The sequence below is a fragment of the Lacerta agilis genome, chromosome 6 (genome assembly GCF_009819535.1).
Source record: "Lacerta agilis isolate rLacAgi1 chromosome 6, rLacAgi1.pri, whole genome shotgun sequence".
Classification (NCBI taxonomy): domain Eukaryota; kingdom Metazoa; phylum Chordata; class Lepidosauria; order Squamata; family Lacertidae; genus Lacerta; species Lacerta agilis.
The window spans coordinates 598,394-617,353 of NC_046317.1; the positions used below are offsets into that span (position 1 = coordinate 598,394).

Below are 18,960 nucleotides of genomic sequence, written 5' to 3' on the forward strand. Positions count from 1 at the left end.
AGGTGAGGTCTGACCAGAGCGGAATACAGTGGTACTATTACTTCCCTTGATCTAGATGCTATACTCCTATTGATGCAGCCCAGAATTGCATTGGCCTTTTTAGCTGCTGCATCACACTGTTGACTCATGTCAAGTTTATGGTCTACCAAGACTCCTAGATCCTTTTCACATGTACTGCTCTCAAGCCAGGTGTCACCCATCCTGTATTTGTGTCTTTCATTTTTTCCCCCCAAGTGTAGTACTTTACATTTCTCCCTGTTAAAATTCATCTTGTTTGCTTTGGCCCAGTTCTCTAATCTGTTAAGGTCATTTTGAAGTGTGATCCTGTCCTCTGGGGTATTAGCCACCCCTCCCAATTTGGTGTCATCTGCAAACTTGATCAGGATGCCCTCAAGCCCATCATCCAAGTCATTGATGAAGATGTTGAATAAGACTGGGCCCAAGACAGAACCCTGTGGCACCCCACTAGTCACTTCTCTAGAGGATGAAGAGGAGCCATTGATGAGCACCCTTTGGGTTCGGTCAGTCAGCCAGTTACAAATCCACTGAATGGTAGCATTGTCTGTGGGAATGTTTTGGTATGCAGGAGAGGATATATTGTTTAAGATATCCTATTCCAACTTGTGTTTACAAATCCCAGAAATTAGCAGAGTTCTCATTCCCCCTTTAAACACACATACGCAGCAGATAGCTTGCTCAGGTTTGTTAAAACCTTGTTATAAATGTCCTGGTATTTTCCCCTTTAATCCCTCTCAAAATAAGTTTACTCACGAGAAATCATCTGTTCACAATTGGATCCCAGAGGCAGGCTTAAACTTAGTAAAAGTAACATTTACTCAGGAGACTGTTCCATAAGGAAAAAACAGTTCCTTTGTGTTCTCTTGGCTGGAAGCCAAGAGACCCTCATAGCGATGTTTTTCTTTTGAGAACGGCGTCCAAAAGAGAGAGAGAGGAAGATGGAGTATGGCCCCTGTGGTTTTGTGTTAACCTGCCCAGGTGAAACCACACCCATCTCTTGTTACACAGAGGAAGCCATCCCCGCCCAGGGGAAACAGCAAGTTCCGACTGGCTAACCTAGAGTTCCCTCTTTATGTCCACTCTAGCAATGTTGTGTTTGACTGCTCCTGCGTTTTACATCCCACATTGTCTAGCCCACATTTTACCAGCTTCTTTACAAGAACATCATGGGGCACCTTGTCAAAGGCCTTGCTGAAATCAGGATAGGCTACATCCACAGCGTTCCCTTCATCTATCAGGCTTGCATTCTGTCAAGAAATGAGATCAGATTGGTCTGACATGACTTATTTTTCAGAAACCCATGCTGACTTTTAGTGATCACAGTGTTCCTTTCTAGGTGCTCACAGACCGTTTGCTTAATTATCTGCTCTAGAATCTTTCCTGGTATTGATGACTGGGCGGTACTTGTTTGGGTCCTCTCTTTCCCCCCTTTTGAAAATAGGGACAACATTTGCCCTCCTCCAGTCTGCTGAGACTTTGCCTGTTCTCCAGGAATTCTCAAAGATTACTGCCAGTGCTTCTGAAATCACCTCTGCCAGTTCTTTTAATACTCTTGGATGTAGTTCATCTGGCCCTGGAGACTTGAATACATCTAAACTAGCCAAGTATTCTTGTACTACCTCCTTACTTATTCTGAGCTGTGTTTCCCCTGCTGAATCATCTGCTCCATATTCTTCAGGTCGGGCACTGTTTTCTTTTTTGGAGAAGACTGAGGCAAAGAAGGCATTGAGGAGTTCTGCCCTTTCTCTGTCTCCTGCTTGCATTTCACCATCTTCTCCTCTAAGTGACCCCACTGTTTCCTTGTTCTTCCTTTTGCCACGGACATATCCATAAAAGCCCTTTTTATTGCTTTTAACCTCTCTAGCAAGCCTGAGTTCATTCTGTGCTTTAGCTTTGCTGACTTTGTCTCTACATGTGCTGGCTATTTGTGTGAATTTCTCTCTGGTGATTTCCCCCCTTTCCCCATTTTTTTTTTTAGAAAATAACTTTATTGCTCTTTAAAAATATTCTTACATATATCACATATATGGATGAATATATACAAAAGAAAAAACGAGATTAGAACTTACATATATCTTCATTCAAGATCTAAAGAGAAAAAGGAAAAGGACAGAAAAGAAAGAGAAAAAAGAGAAGAGAAATAAGAGATAAAAAAGAAAAAGAAAAAGAAACCAAAAGAAGAGTAAAGAATAAAGATTTGCCTTTTCCCATTTTTTGTACACATCCCTTTTAAATCTTTACTCAGTTAAAAGATACTCTCAACTTGGCTTTGGAGTTTCAAATCCTGGATCTCTTCACAGGTATACACATCCCTGACATATAATGTTACTCCTCCTCCTTTCCTGTTTGGTCTATTTATCTGAAATAGATTGTATCCCTCTATTACTACATTCCAATCATGAGACTCATCCCACCAGGTTTCAGTGATGCCTATTATGTCGTATTTAGTTTGATGTACCAAGAGCTCAAGTTCATCTTGTTTATTTCCCATGCTCTGTGCATTAGTATACAGACATTGAAGACAATAGATCATTCCCCCATGTCTCTTATTTAAGGATTTTTCTTCCCACCACTAGGTCTGCGTGCTGTTTGCTCCATTTGGTCCTTGACATTTGGATGATCATCTTTAGCACTTGATAGACTCCTACCTTCAGGACCACTGTCTCCCTCCCCCACATAAGTCAGTTTCACAGGACTTCATTCTTCGGCTCAGCTCCCAACATGGTACATGCTGTCATCTGCCAGCAAATCTATCACAGAAAATAGAACAAAGGTCTCTATGGGAAAGAATAAATGGGCCAAGACTTAGATTGGGAGGAAGCCCTGTGGCATTGAGCTTTGGTGAAACAGCAGCAAGAAGAGACAAGCCAAGTGTTTCCCTGCAGCAGGAAATCCCCACTTGCTGCCTCTTGCTGCCCCCCCACAACCTCTCCAATATTGCAGGAGACTCTTGGGCTGAAATCCCCATCTATCCTGTCATTTCTTATGAAATACTGCATTTTGATGTGTTTCCCGCAAACCAACTTCAATCTGAATTGAGAAAAAGAAAGAGCTGGCTGTGTTTTAAGCCAGCAATGTGTACACAGACTTGGGGCCTTGGAAAAAGAAAAAAAAACAGTATGAGGCTCAGGACTACATGAATCCCTTTCTCTGTCCCTCAGAAACATGATGAGACCCCTGGGTGCTTTATGCCGATGCTGAATTATCAGCTGGAGAGGCAAGGAGAGATTAATCTTGCTGGGCAAACATATATGCTCGACTCAAAGCATTAAACAGTCACCATTTGTTTTTATTGCAGATATTGTACAATTGTAAAAAAAAAAAAAGGTTTTAAAAAAATCTTTTTATAGAAGACTGCATGAAGCAACATGGCTTTCTCAAAACCTATAGTAAATACATGCGTATTACTTATATTAGATAAGCTGCCATCCTATAAGTTAGAAAGATAAGGCTGCCTGACTGTACTATCAACTCCTCCCAGCCTTGGGCTATGGTCAAATGAGCAGCAATGCTTTTCCTTGTGCAGCCTTTGAGCTGCGTCTTGCCCATGTCTTGCAGCCGCCTGAACATTAATGATTTGGATAGAAACCTGGACCTGAGTTTGAGTTCTCCATCAGGTGGGAGCCACAACAGTATGTTTCCTCCTCCACTGAAGTCCACCAGTTCACCCACTTAGCGTGGGGCCAGCTAGCTTTCCAGGCTCAGTCAGTACCAACCTTTTCTTTACTGGTGCAGCTCTTCCCAGGTACTTCTGTCTTTGGGACCTGGGCTTCTGGACAGGCAACACGGACTACCAGGGACTCTCTAGCCTGGGAGGCTTGTCTGGGGCCAAACTATGAGACGTGAGAAAGGGGCAACTGTGTGTGATGGACAGCAGGAATCCATTGCTCATTACTGCCTTTCTTAATCTTTTTTGGGGTGGGGATGGGGAGGCTTTTTCAGTCCAAGGGCTCTGTTCCCATCTGGGCAAACCTCCCACAGTGGGCAGGGCTGCGGCAGAGACAAAAGTGGCTCCAGCAATTACTAGAAAAGTTCCCTTTGATACTGGCAACCAGTTACTCCACACACATTTCTTTCTTTCCTCCCTGCAGGAAAGCAAGAGGCCATGTCAGGGTACCAGGACCCCTTCTACCCCCCCCCCCAAACACTCCAGGGGTGAAGTGAGGGGTGTGGCCTGCGAAGAGGTCCAAGGGCCACACAGAGGGCAGCGTGGGACTTTCTGTTTTAACCAGACTCTCCCTGCCAGCTTTTGGGCAAGACTAACATGGCCTCAGGAGAATTATTGGTGTCTCTCTATAGGATCAACTTTCAGAGCAGAAACTCAAGCTTGGAGATATTGAAATTGACCTTGATCTTAGGGATTGATCATGATGAGGTGATTAACCGCTGTGACTGAAAGGTTATGCAACATTTCTTATCAAAGGCTAAACGATTGGCTTTGTGCAATGAGATGGTCCTCCAACGGAGCTTGGCTCCCTTTTTATTTCTACAATGTTATTGCAGAAGCACACATTTAATATTCCAGCATTTGCCTGCTTCTACACTGTACTGTGTGAGGCAGTTATAAATTTATAGGGAAGCTTTTAATATTTGATGAATTATTGTATTTTAATATTTTGTTGGAAGCTGCCCAGAGTGGGTGGGGTATAAATAAATGATTATTATTATTATTATTATTATTATTATTAATCTTTGGGTAGCTGGACCACATGGGCAGAGCAAGGGCAAGTCAAGGGGTGACCAGTCTGCAAGGAGGTGGCAAGTCCTGAGTTCTTTTGCTTCTTCTACCACCCCCAGCTCCCTAAATGGCATGTCCTAAGATCTTCTAAAGGTTAATTCTGTGAGGCATGCACACTTCTGGCTTATATTGGAGCAGCAATAAACTGAGCATGCTGTGGAAGCCTGCGCTGAGGAGGCAGGAGTAACCATGACATCTTGTTGCAAAAATAAAAATGGGTGTGGAAAGGAGGGGGGGCAAAGAGGGCTTTGAAGGATGACCACTATGTGCACAAGCTGCTGGAAAATGGGGTGCTGCCGTGGGAGTGGCAAACTGGGGTCCTGGCACTGCGGGAGGGGGAGACTGCCTGCTTTCCCCCAAGCCCTGAAGCAACTGTGACAAGCAGCAAAAATGAGACACCTATGTCTAGCCTGCACACAGGACAGAGCAGAAGAGCTGCAGTATCAGCTTCTGCCACGCGTTGATAAGAGAATCCAACCACTTTTCCTGGGTCCCAGATGAAGGCCAATTATAGTTTGCTTGGAGAAGGGACTTATCAATCAGACATTTTAAATGGAGTGCACCTGACCAAGCTCAGTTTGTTGTTGTTGTTGTTCAGTCGTTCAGTCGTGTCCGACTCTTCGTGACCCCATGGACCAGAGCACGCCAGGCACGCCTATCCTGTAGCCTACCATATATTTAAGTAGGAATTCTCTGCCCGTCTTGCAGCCCAAGTGACCAAGTTGGTTGCACCACATCAGATATGAGTTCAGCATTTCTAAGCAGAACACCAATTATGGCACGTGCCCTCCAGGTATTGCAGGAGGACTCCAACTCCCATCATTCCCGACCGTTGGCCAAGCTGCCAGCCTGGGGCTGATGGGAACATGCGGAGAGACCACTTTGGCTTCTCCTGTGCCGGGATATAAGCCTGTTGGGGAGTCCTGACGTGACACGCGGATTGCAAGGAGCCACGAATGTGCAAAGTCAGCGGCTCGTGCTGCAGGCGTGTTTCTAGGTATAGGATTCTTTAATGGATTTCTCAGGCAGGCAATCAGTAACCGGAGTTCTCTGGGTGATGCGGGAAGCGAAGAACGAGCTAAGATTACAATGGCCGAAGGAGCGCATGCGAGAGCGGCCGAGGCAACCCTTGGGCGGAAGCGCAAGAGAATGCAGTGTCGCTGCCGCCCGCGGAGTCTGGACGAGAAGGGGGAAGTCGGGCGGTCGCCGCCCTGGGCTGGCGGGGCTGCAGCGGGAAGGCGCTTCTTCCCTCGGATCGCGGCGGCGGCGGCGGGGCGGGCGAGGGGCGGCGGCGGGGCGGGGTCGGCCTCGTCCAATGGCGCGGCGGCGGCGAGAGGCGTCTTTAGGGCGCGCGGCGGAGCCTCGCCTTCCCCGGCGGCGCGAGCGGCGAGCGGACGATGGCGGCGTCGGGCGCCCCGCTGCAGAAAGTGCTGCTCAGCGACAGCCTGGACCCGTCGTGCCCGCGGCTGCTGCGGGAGGCCGGCGTCGGCGTGGTGGAGAAGGCCGGCCTGAGCCCCCAACAGCTGCTGGCCGAAATCCGGGTGAGTCCAGCGAGCGGGTCCTCGGGCGAGCGCGGCGCAAACCCGGCGCGCCACGACGGCGCCCTTTCCGCTGCCCGCACCGCGGCGCGCGGAGTCTTTGCCCTCTAGGGCTGCGCCGGCCAAAAGGCGCCTCGCTGCGGTGGGGCGGGGTGGACCGGGCGGCCCCGGCAACTCCCTAGAGAAACCGCGCGTCGACGCGGAGGATCGCTCCTCCAGCCACCGGGAACCCCGGCTTGGTGGCCGCAGAGTTGAGTCCCGGGCCTCGCAGGCTCCCGCCGGCGGCTTCGGGGATCGCGGATCGCGGCGGCAGCCAGGAGCATCTCCAGAGCTTGAAAGGGCAGGGCAGGGCGCCTGCTCAGAGTAGAGGGGCTCTAGAAAAGAAGGGCGAAAATGGGTTTTTTAAAGAAGTTTATGAAGTTAGCATATCAAGGTTGCCCCATGCCCTCCTTTTGCAGGGCACGTCCTCCTCTTCATGGGTATGTAAAATAAAAATCGTCCTAGTGATCAATATTTAAAAGCGGAAGTCGGCAAATGTGCCCTCTTTTTTGCTCTTCAAAATATGGCAAACCTATATTGGAAGAAAACAAGGTTCTGCAGTCACCCACATGCCGTCAATGCACTTTGAAAACTCTGAAAATTGTTGGGGTTTTTTAGTTCCTCTTCCAAGCTTGGCCCTAAGAATGCAGTTGCTCCCGCATTAGCTGGGCAAGGCAAAACAAGCGCTGGCAACCCCAGGAAATGGAAGAGTTGGCATTGATCCATCTCTTCTTCAAAATTCCTGGTGTTGGCCTGCTTTCCTCTGGCTGAGCTACTCACACACTTGCTACAACTCTCCAATCCAGTATAGCTTAGAACACCAGCTCACTCAGACACCTTAGAAGAGACGTTTAGAATGGGGAAAGCGATGGAAAGAGGAGAAAACTTCAATAGGGACAAATACAGGCTACAGGTAAAAGAACACTATAGTCACTTGAGCTTTTCGGCAAGCTTTTAGTAACTTGCAACCTTACAAAGACTTTGGATATTTTGGAGGACTATAATATGCAGTTGATTTAGATATACAGTCATACCTCATGTTGCGTCCACTTCAGGTTATGTGTTTTCGTGTTGCATCCCCACGACAACCCGGAAGTACCGGAACGGGTTACTTCCGGGTTTCACTGCTCACACATGCACAGAATGGCTAAATCGCACCATGCGCAGCGCTTCGGTTTGCGTCAGTTCCATGTTACGGACGGGCCTCCGGAATGGATCCCATCTGTAACACCAGGTTCAACAGTATAAAAGATCCACAGAGGGGAGGAGGGGAGTCCTAAGATTTGGAAGAATCTTGTTTGATTTTAAAATTTAAATGTGGTAAATGTGAGTTTATTTTGTAAAATCAATAAAAATTATTTCAAAAAAAGAAAAAGAAGAGACGTTTTGATATTGAACAGTTAAAACTTGGTGTGTGAAGTTTTTGACATTATGGATAAAATACAAAGCAACTCTAAAATAAAAATTGTAATTGTTCGGGTAGTTTATCCAAGCTTGCACTCCTTCTTCCTTATATTTCACTGCTGCCCTACCACAGATGTTAGGGAAGGGCAAAAGTGTTTTCAGGTTGATCGCTTCTCTGCCTCTTTCATGATCCTTAGCTTTATTAATAGATAATCTCCCATTCCCATTTCTCACAGGGAGGGGCTTTGTGGGAGAACCACTGGAAAATACCGGTATTCCACCATGGAAAACTGCTGTTTTGTTAAAATGTGGTTGGCTGGCGCTAAAGAAATGCTGCCTCTCCCAGTTTTTTGTGCTTGTTTAGAACAGCCGAAGGTGCAGACTATCTGCTTGGTTCAGCCTCAGTTCTTGTGGAACGGGAATGAAACTTGCCCCACCTGTCTGATTTTACAGCACACCTCTGAATTTGAAAGACTAAAAGCAGAGAATTTGATTAACTTTCCTCTTGATGTGTCAGCGTTCAGCACACTGGCTGAAAACACCTCCCTCATCCCTATTCCAGCTTTTTCTGGTGAGGAGGGTGACAAGGAGAACAATCTTTGCAGCATAAGTTGCAAAAGCCAAACAACAGTGGATTTGTGTATGTGTGTGTCTGTCTGGGCACACTGTCTATACTCAATGCCACTGAAAGCCATCCCAGCTGGAAAGGCAAGATTCTGCCCTTGTGGAATGGGCCGCCTTATGTGGCACAATTGTGTCCATCCTGTGTGGCTGAAAGGAGCTCCCAGATGGTCGTGTGAGTGAACTTGACAATCTGTCAAGGGGCCCAAGGGAGGAGGGGTTTTCTTTGGGTTCAGAGGGTTAAAGCCTCTCCAAACCAAAGCCAGCACCCTGAATTGTTTGAGCCAGGCTGAGGGCACAGACCCTGGTTCGATGTACTCTTGGCTGAGCCCTGTGGAGAGGCAGTCAAGGCAGCCATGGGCAGCAGTTGCTGAAGTGTCTGGGCAGCCATCAGAGGCCGGCCCTCCTGTGCATATGACTGCAATGACAGTCATTGCAGAGCACCTGGAATTTGCATTTTGGGTTTCTCTGGCTATATTTTGGCTGCACTTTTGACTTTCAGCCTTAGCTCAGCTGCATTTGGGGACAGATACTGGGGTACCCGCTTGGTATGGAGCCCTCAAAGCCAGGCCTCACCTGTTCATGGCAGAACAGCTTCTTTCTCCAGGTCGACTACATTTATCTGTCCAGGAGAGAGATCCCAGAACTGGAAGCAGATGGTCTGCTACTGTTACCTAAAGATGGGACTTCGCTTTGGGAGATTTTGTGCCAATAATAATAATAATAATAATTTATTTGTACCCCGCCCATCTGGCAGGGTTTTCCCAGCCACTCTGGGCAGCTTCCAGCAAGGATTAAAAATACATTGGTGCCATAGTGACCAACTTGACTTTTGCTGACTCTTTGCTCATAGCACAACCCAGATAACACTTCTAGAGCCAGTGTGTGGTGTAGTGGTTAAGAGCGGTAGTCTCGTAATCTGGTGAACCGGGTTCGCATCTCCGCTCTTCCACATGCAGCTGCTGGGTGACTCTCAGCCCCACTCACCTCACAGAGTGTTTGTTGTGGGGGGGAGGAAGGGAAAGGAGAATGTGAGCCACTTTGAGACTCCTTCTGGTAGTGATAAAGCGGGATATCAAATCCAAACTCTTCTTCTTGTCTCTTCCTGTTCTCTGTCTCACAAGGGTCTGTGTGGCTGGAGACTGACCTGAGGATCTGCTGGCATATTATATCCAAAGATGTACCCATCAAGAGCCATTATTTACCTCAGAACTTCTGCACCTAGTGTGGTCTAATCCTGCCTCCCTTGGCCTTCAGACACTTCAGAGTTAAACCCCCAGATAATCGCCCCACCCTAGTAGCTATGTTTGCATAATTTAAGCAATGGCATCCAAATTTCTGAATTTGCATATTGTAATACTTCATTCATGCACCTTACAGAATTTGGCTATTGGTGCAAAATATTTGTTGCCTTGGCCAATGGTTTCCATTTTTTAAGCCCTGTTCCTCAGCTTCCCTGCTGGCTTCCGGTTCTCTAGGCAGCCCTTTGCTGACTCCTGCTGTGATTTCTTAGGACTGCGATGGGCTCATTGTACGATCTGCCACCAAAGTGACTGAAGATGTCATCAATGCTGCTGAGAAGCTGCAGGTCATTGGGAGAGCTGGGACTGGTGTGGACAATGTGGATGTCGATGCCGCTACGAGGAAAGGAATCCTGGTCATGAAGTAAGCAGCTTCTCACATGGGTGCAGGGAGGTGTCACGAGATCAGAGGAAGCCTGGCAGGAAGGGTGTCCAAAGAAGGTGGAGGCCAACAACCTATAGTTCAAGACCCCCCCCCCCACACACATATTCACACATGCACAACGTAGTTCATAGAATTGTAAATTTGTAGGGTTGGAAGGGTCATCTAGTCCCACCCCTCTGCAATGTAGGAATCTCATGAAGCAGTCTGTGACACTGCTTTAAAAACTCCAAGGAAGGAGAGTCCACCGCCTCCTGAGGGAGTCTGTTTCACTGGTGAACTAATAATAATAATAATAACAACAACAACAATATCCACCCATCTGACTGGGTTGCCCCAGCTAGCCTAGATAGCTTCCATCATAATATAAAAAACACAGTGAAACACCAAACATTAAAAACTTCAGAGGTCTTCAGAAAGTCATATAATTGTTTATCACTGACATCCGATAGAAGGGTGACTACCAAGGAGTACCAGAAAACAAGCTTGTTTAATCTTCCACGTGACAGCCCTTTAGATATTTGAAGATGGCTATCCTGTCTCCTGCAGGCTAAGCAGACCCACCTCCCTCAAGCTTTCCAGCCCCTTGATCATCTTGGTTGCCCTCTTCTGCAAACATTCCAGCTTGGTAAATTTGAGCTTGTTTCGGAGCTGGGCTCTGAGCAGCTCTTACAGCAAAACAGACAGCCTTGTGCTTGCCTCTGGTGCAGAAGGTTGAGGCAGGTACCTCTCTGCCAAAACATTCAGTCCCAGGGGCAGGGATTTCCCCCTGTGGTTGAGCTGTGCTCCCTAGTGCCATGTAACGTTGAGTGATCCTTGGCATGGCAAGGGGGGGGCAGGGCAAGCTGTACTTAACCACTGTTAACACTAATCATATTTCTCAGTTCAGCTATATTGAGTAATTGCAATTAACTGAAAATTAAAGCAAAAGCTTCTTCCTCCAAACTGCACCACAGGAGGAGAAGGGAGCAAAGTATTATTCTGCCTGTGAGAAACATTTCAGGTGATAACACATCATGCTCATTAGGGGGATTTAGATGCATTGCTAGCTTTGCCCAAATTTGTACAAGCAGAACTTGGGAGGAAAGTTGTCTGATTTGTCCACGGAGTTGTGTGCTCAGACATGCAGCTTTTGAGCACTGACCTGTTCCTCGGTGGGCAGGTGTGGGTGAGCCCTAAAGGGATGCCAGGGAGTATTTGCTGTCTCTGAAGAACAATGAGACTTCACAGCTCTCATTGTGCAAGAGTTGGGGGGCCTTGGAGCTTTTTTCAGGGTCTGCCATGGCTTTTGCCAGGGGCTCCACCCAACTTCCTCTGCTTTTGTTTTGCTCCTCAGCACACCGACTGGCAACAGCCTCAGTGCGGCCGAGCTGACGTGTGGCATGGTCATGAGCCTGGCAAGGTAGGTGACGGGGCTCTGGGAAAAGAACGAGGAGTTCAAGACGCACCGGCTGCACCGCACTGCATCTCTTTGGGCTCTAAAGTGCTTGCGCAGAACCTGTGGCTCTTCCCAACGACATGTTTCACATGGAACTGCACACTGTCTGTGCAGACATACTCCATAGCACCAGGGCAGCCCCCATCTTGTCACAGAAAAGCAGCTTTGGAGGGGGTGCTGCACCCTTCTCTCCTGTTATTTTTCTGCTGAAACCCATCCCTTCAAGCTACACGTTCCTGTGCAGAAAAGGGCCCTCACATACACGTGTCTGAAACCCTGTTTGGGAAAGAGGATGTTTTTGGGAGGTGGATTCTAGAAGCCATTCCCTGCCACTGTTCTACTCCAAATGTCCTCCTCCTGCAGTTCCTTTGTTAGGTTTCGTTATACAAACAAAACACAAACACACTTGTGAAAATTTCCATAGCTGTGTCTCTTTTGGACATAGGCCATTCCTACCTTTGGGAAGATTAGCTCCCCCCCCCCAACCAAAACAATCTTAAATCTTCCGCACCAGCATGTCCAAGAGAAGAAGACATGCAGATAGTTCCTCTGCTGTGGCTTGGGCCCTTGTTGGAACCTGCTAAACTGGAGTCTTTCATTTCAGGCAAATCCCGCAAGCTGCAGCTTCAATGAAGGAAGGGAAATGGGATCGAAAGAAGGTAGGAGGCTGGTGTCGGGGTCTGTGGGGCGCAGGAAGGAGGTGGCACATGCCAGGCCTGCCGTCTTCTCACGTGGAGGTGTGCTTTTGCCTTAGTTCATGGGGATGGAGCTGCAGGGGAAGACGCTGGGCATTCTCGGCCTTGGCAGGATTGGACGAGAAGTGGCCGTCCGGATGCAGTCCTTTGGCATGAAGGTACGAACGCCCTTAGGGAGGGGGATCACTTGTGGTCTGGAGGAGGCACATCCCGCGGCCCTGATCCGCTGCCTTCTCAAGAGGCCCTGTGCCTCTCTTCCATGTTTGGGGTGATGAGATGGGGCGGGGAATCTCAGCCACCTTAAAGAGCTCTCGGTCTCTCTCTGCCTTGGCGTTCAGACCATAGGCTATGACCCCATCATCACTCCCGAGGAGTCTGCTGCTTTTGGAGTTGAGCAGCTGCCTTTGGAACAAGTCTGGCCGCTGTGTGATTTCATCACTGTCCACACCCCTCTGCTGCCTTCCACCACAGGTAAGGGGTCCCCTGGGGATTACCAGAGGTGATCCTGCAGGGTCCTGGGCTGCGTGTGTGCCTGCAGAGTGCTCCACTGGGAAGCTGTCTGGTTCCACAACGAATGGGGCAGCAGGACTGTGTGTGGGGACTGAGGAGCCCAGACAACTTGCTTGGGCGTGGGAAGTTGGCTGAAGCAGCCTTGGCACGGGAGTGCAGAAGGTGGATCATGGATGTGAGGGAGGAAAGGAAGGGTGGCTGCCAGAAAGAAAGGTCCGTGGATCGCCTCAAGTGGGAGACGTACAGCTGGTACAGAAAGGCAGCAGGGGAAAAGCTGTATTGTTGCTGCAATAATAATAGTGAGGTTTGCCTGCTGGCTTGTTTTTCATAATTCTGTTTCTGTACTCATGCAGAGGAGCAAAGAGTTATTATGCAGGCAAACTTCAGAAACTTCTCCTGGCACTCTCTATGCATTTTTCTATTTTTTCAACTTTAGGATTAGAAAACTGCTTCCTTCTTTATGAAACTGAAAGCTTGATTTCCAGGATGGCACCCATCAACATTTGGGGGTGTGATAATCATAGACGTGCAGCCCAAAAGCCCCCCAGGGGATGGTGGGCTCGCTTTGCCCGTCCCCCTCCTCAGGAAAGGTGGCTGTGGCTGGAGTGGCATGGGAGCTGTCGCCACCTCTGTTTTGACGGCTGCTTCCTTTCCAGGGCTCCTGAATGATGCCACCTTTGCTCAGTGCCGGCGTGGGGTCCAGGTGGTCAATTGTGCCCGAGGAGGCATTGTGGATGAGGGTGCCCTTTTGCGGGCCCTGCAGTCTGGCCAGTGTGGGGGAGCAGCCCTAGATGTCTTCACGGAGGTGAGGGGTTTGGGCATTTGATTTCATTCCCTGGCTTTCCTTGGGGTGCCATCAGGGACCCCTTTCAATGCCTCAGGCTGCACACGAGCCCTTCTTGCTTTTGTGTGGTTGTTGGAATGCCAACATGTGGCAAGAGGGTCTCATCCAATGCCATAGAGCGGGACGGCCCCTCCGCACCGAAGAGCCTCGTGGAGGAAATGCTGCTGGTAAGGGAAGCCTTTGGAGTGAGTGCCTGAGCCTTGCCAGAACTTTGCTGAGTGTGGAAGCATGAAAGGGCTCCAGGACTCCTCCCTTGGTTCCCAGAGAAGATGGCAATGAAGGGTTGCTGTCTTTGCAGCATTGGGCTTGATGGCTGCTTCTAGCATAGCTTAACCTGAGTGTGCGAACAGAAGAAGAGCCTGCTGGATCAGGCCTGGGGCTCATTTTGTCCAGCATCCTGTTCTCACAGGGGCCAACTGCATGACTGTGGGAAGCCAGCCAGCAGAACAGGAGCGCAAGAGCCCTCTCCTCTCCTCTCCCGTGGTTTCCAGCAGTTGGCCTTCAGAAGCATTGCTGCCTCCAGTGGTGGAGGCAGAGCAGAGCCGTCATGGTTGGTAGCCCTTGATAGCTCTGCTCTCCTCCAGGAATTTGTCCCGTCCTCTTCCCAAGCCCTCCATGTTGGTGGCCACCACTGTCTCCTGTGGGAGCGATTGCCGTAGTTTAACTCTGTGCTGTGTGAAGAAGGACTTCCTTTTGTCTGCCCTGAATCTCCCAACATTCTCCTTCACTGGCTGTCCGCAAGAGATCAGCTTGGACAAGGACGCTGTACGAAATGCTCTGTGGAGACGAGGCAGGTCTTGGTAACCGACTTGGCTCTTCTTCTGCCCCCTCTAGGAGCCACCCACAAACAAGGCCTTGGTAAACCACCCCAATGTCATCTGCTGCCCCCACTTGGGTGCTAGCACCAGAGAAGCTCAGAGTCGCTGTGGCAGGGAGATTGCAGTGCAAATCGTGGACTGGGCCCAGGGCAGGGCACTGGTTGGCGCCGTGAGTTCTTCTTGTTTTTCAGTTTACAAAATTAATCTTAATATTGGTTTTTAGTTTAAATCTGTGGTTTATTTTGTTTTTTGTTTGTTCTTTTTTGTTTTATTTTGTTTTCTAAAATTTGAGCTTTTTAGCAACGTTTAAGATGCAAAATAGCTTTTCTGCAAAGCATGGGCATGTTGGTTTTCTCAACGCTTGTTTAAAAACAAGCTTGTTAGATAAAGCAAAATATTTTGCATTGCAACTGGGCAGACTTTCAAAGTGTAAGGTGGCAGCCTGGCTCAACTTCTTTGCAAAGCAAGTGTCACGCTTTGATCCAGCAAGCTCAGCATTTGCACTCTTTAACTGCCAATATCACTGTTTAGCAAATGATAGCAACAATAGAACTGAGCCCCGGCAAGGGCTTTGGATGGATGCCTGGTTTGCAGGAAGGCAGAAGGAGAGAACCGCTGCCCTTCTTTAAAAGTGTTGGATCCCAGGCAGTATAAGCAGGAGAAATGGACCAGAGGTTTTTTCTTTCCCTCAGGTCAATGGCCAAGCTCTCCACAGTGCATATGCACCTCATACCAAACCATGGATTGCCCTGGCCAGGGCCCTGGGGACTGTGCTGCAGGCACTGAGCCACCCAGTGAATGGAGGCGTTCAGGTTGTCACTCACGGTGAGAGGAGAGATCCAGGAGCAGCACTGGGCTGGAGATACTGTCGGGTTTTGTTTTTTAAATGCACAAGTCTATTTACCCCTCTGCTTTTGCTCTCTCACCTCTCCTTAGTGCAGGGTTCTGTGTTCTTGTAATTTAAACCCCTTCTTCATTCTGTGTGAAGAACAGTTTAATTTTGCAACCCATATCAATGAATTTTTGCCACTCATGAACCATTTACTTTTAAGGCAATTGCTGCAACCATGATGGGTGCAAACTTGTTTTTCTATACAGTCATACCTCTGGATACGTTAGCTTCAGATTGCATTCATCACGGGATACGAACGTTTTGAACCCGGAAGTACTGGAACAGGTTATTTCTGGGTTCGGCGCTTTGCGCATGTGCAGAAATGCAGAATCACGCTTCGCACATGCGCAGAAGCGCTGAATTGTGCCATGCACATGCACAGATGCAGTGTTTCATGTTGCATTCTGTTCATGTTGTGAGTGTGGCTCCAGAACGGATCCTGTTCGCAACCAGAGGTACCACTGTATGTAGGAACATCCAAGGTTCTCAGGGAGCTGAATCCTGTATTGGGTCCTCCTTTAGAAGACACAGAGCCCTGCTTATTTAGCTACCACAAGGCTGGGGAAACCGGAGGCCCTCGCTGTGGTTGGACCCCCAACTCCACACCAATGTGGCCCATGGCCAGCAAGGGTCCTGGGAGCTGTAGTCCCAGCTTCTGTGGGGGCCTCAGTTTCCCCCCACACCTGCTCTCTCTCAGTTGTTCTGCAGCCCTCTTGAAAGGTTCTCCTTTGTCTCCTCCTCCTCTCTGGCCTTTCTGCCTCCTCGCCACGCTGCTTCGTCCTCCCTGCAACTTGCCTATCGCAGGCCCAGCGCTCTGCCCTGCTGCCTTGGGTGTGTTTGCTCTTCTCCCTCCTCCCTGCTCTTCTGCCAAGTCCACAAGGTCTGCCCCTAACTGCCTGCGTCCCCCTCTGCTCTTGCTGCTAAGGAAACACGAGCCGCTAACCGGTAGCAGTCCGTCATGGGTGGTACTAATGAACACACAGAAGAGATGAGAATGTGCTCTGTTGCTCCGGTGTTACATTTGAGGAGAAGCAATGCGACCTTGGATGTGCTGCTGCAGCTGCAGCGAGGCTGGTGTGCTTGTTTACCGGCCCTGACGCTGTCCCTTTAGCAGCAGCCTGACAGCTGAGCAAGTGAACCTTTCCCGTCTGGAAAACTTGCTGCTATTTAAGGTGTCACTATGGGGCCTGTGTAAAGGGAAAGGGGTGGGGAGCTGTTAGCCCACCCGGCGGCCTTTGTCTCGCGTTTCCCACTGGAGGGGAGCTAGTGAGGAGGCAGCAGCCCCAGTGTTGCTTTTCACAGATACCGCCAAGAAGCAAGTCAGGCCCCAGGGTCCTGCTGGTTGGGGTGTCTGGTTCTGGCACAGCCCTTGATCAGATGGTCCGGTCTCTTCATTGACTTGTCTTCTGGTTGCAGGGTGAGGACAGGACAGGAAACACGCGGGGCACTTCTTTTTTAATTAATTGACCATGCCTGTAACACTCACTAGGCGCAACCTTGGAGAAGGCGGGCAGCTACCTGAGCCCTGCTGTGGCCATCGGCCTCCTTAAGGAAACTGTGCAGAAGGACGCAAACCTTGTGAATGGGCTTCTCCTGGCACAGGAATCTGGGCTGAAGGTACGTCTGGTGCCCTCGGCTGACAGGCCCCTAGGGCAGCTCCTTGGGGAGCCTTGACGTAGCCGTACAATCACCTGGCAGTGGGGTCTTTGAGCCTTTCCTCTGGTCTGCTCAGGAGAGGGTGGCATCTCTCTCCCCCCCCCCCATGGTTTTTATCTTTGCAGCTGCAAAACTGTCAGAAACTCAACTGGTGCAGCTTCCTCAGCACAGATATGTGGCTCGGCTTCACATACTGAATTTCTGCCCATTGAGCAGATTTTACATTTGCCCTCTCAGCAGGGGCCTTGCTGTTCCCTGCCTCTCTCTCTCGCTCCATGATGGGCAAGAGCTGAGCTCTCCTCGAGTTCCCCAAAGAGGGAATCTGGAAGCCCATCTCCTCTGCAATGAACAGGCTCTGCATCTCTTTTGCCATTTCCCCCCCTGCAGATCACCACAACCCACAGTGGCAGAGCCCTGGGTAGTGACAAGGCCCTGCTGCAACTTTCTGCACAAGAGTCACCCTATGTGTTAGTTGGGTCTGTGGAAGGCAGCACTCCTGTCCTGCATGAACTCTGCGGAGCCGTTTTCAAACAGCATGTTCCCCTCTCCGGCACTCTGCTGTTCTACAGAGCCAAGACCTCTGATGCTAGCCTGTTGCCAACCGTCCTTGGTAAGGAGAGGCCGCCTCTTCCCTTTCAGAGCTACCTAATCTAACAATTGGCAAGGGGAAACCCTCGTCTCTTGACAGTGCATCCTTCACTCTCTGGGGCTGTTCAACAGAAAAATGCTTTGCTGGGACGGAGTTTGTCAGCCCTGGAATTGTTCCTCCCCTGCCAGCCACCCTGCGCAAGGGCTGCTGTTCCAGCCCTGTGCGCCCCAAAGACGAGAAGGACATGTGCCAATGCTTGAGGGTTCTAACATCCCACAGATGAGGAAGGATTGGGGTGAAAAATGATGAGGAAGGGATCCTGGGTGGGATGAATAGGAAATGGAAAACCTCTGGGGATGGCTGGGTGAAGACACCACCAAGGAAAACCTCAAGGTGGGGAACAGATGCAGGGAAGGGAAGGTACAGAGAGCAGCTGTGGATAGGTAAGGGAAGAAATGGTCTATCTTTCCCAGGGAGAGGTTTGTGCTGCCCTCAGGCTTCCTCAGGAAGATGGCCACACCTGGACACTCCTTAAGGGGCACAAACCTTCTCTTACCCAGCATACAGCCATGACTGTGCCCTGTTATCTGCAGCCCCAATGTTTCGTTAGATTTTATTCCCCACCCCCCGATAGAAGCCGTTTTAGCCAAAGCAGGGCAGTCTGATCTCGCTATATTTGTCTCCTAGGATGCATGGACTCAATGTTGTTTTGTTTGCAGGGCTGCTGGGGAAGTCAGAGCTGTTGTCATACCACCATTCCGGCACCGTGGCTGGACAGGCATGGAGTGTCCTGAGTGTGTCTTCTGCCCTACAAAACCTTCAGGAGCTGAAGCGACATGTGACAGAAGCTGTTCAGGTTGCCCTTTAAGCTGTGGTTCAAAACCTGGCAGGGCCAGCACATTTCCTTAATTAAATGTTGCACATTCCAATAAAAAGAATTTACAAAAACTGCTGTCCACTGCATCCTTGAGCTACAAGAGCTAAGGGGTAATTTTTTTGTTGATATCCGTCTGTCTTGAGAGAAAATGGAGTGCACCTCCAGGGGTGAAGTCAAACCGCTGCATTAGCAGCACTGAACTGACCTCTCCAGAGCACAAGCCTGGGCAATGTGTGTGGAGGTCCTGGACTACCCAGATGAGAAGACCACAGAGCAGAGCACTGAGGCTGGCTGGCTGCAGAAGAGCTACCTCCTGTGGTTGGCATAATTTTTTATCACAGGGATTTATCATGGAATCATAGAGTTGGAAGGGACACTGAGGGTCATCCAACCCCCTGCAATGCAAGAATAGGCAGCTGCCCCATACGGGGATCAAACCTGCAACCTTGGCGCTGTCAGCACCACACACTAACCAACTGAGCTATCCAATCACATTTCCAAAGTTGGGAATTATTCTTCATCAGCCTCTGCAAATGCTCCAGAACAGTACAAAAAAATCAAATCTTATTTAGAAAACTAAGAAAATACCGTAGTTGTAAA

General features: G+C 49.4%; 1 protein-coding gene across 1 annotated transcript; it reads left to right on the top strand.

The window, feature by feature from the left end:
- The first annotated feature begins 6,129 nt into the window (after positions 1–6,129).
- PHGDH (phosphoglycerate dehydrogenase) lies at positions 6,130–18,431 on the top strand. Its single transcript, XM_033151154.1, has 12 exons — positions 6,130–6,297; positions 9,872–10,023; positions 11,378–11,443; positions 12,084–12,138; positions 12,234–12,332; positions 12,513–12,645; positions 13,341–13,489; positions 14,363–14,515; positions 15,039–15,171; positions 16,728–16,855; positions 17,282–17,504; positions 18,203–18,431. The coding sequence occupies exons 1-12, from the start codon at positions 6,154–6,156 to the stop codon at positions 18,349–18,351; spliced, it is 1,584 nt and encodes a 527-aa protein (XP_033007045.1). The 5' UTR covers positions 6,130–6,153; the 3' UTR covers positions 18,352–18,431.
- The last annotated feature ends 529 nt before the right edge of the window (positions 18,432–18,960 follow it).

Coding starts and splice junctions, on each gene's coding strand:
- PHGDH (XM_033151154.1), top strand. CDS start 6,154: ATGGCGGCGTCGGGCGCCCCGCTGCAGAAAGTGCTGCTCAGCGACAGC. Junction 12,646..13,340: donor TCTGCTGCCTTCCACCACAG/GTAAGGGGTCCC, acceptor CTTCCTTTCCAG/GGCTCCTGAATGATGCCACC. Junction 16,856..17,281: donor CACAGGAATCTGGGCTGAAG/GTACGTCTGGTG, acceptor CCCCCCCTGCAG/ATCACCACAACCCACAGTGG.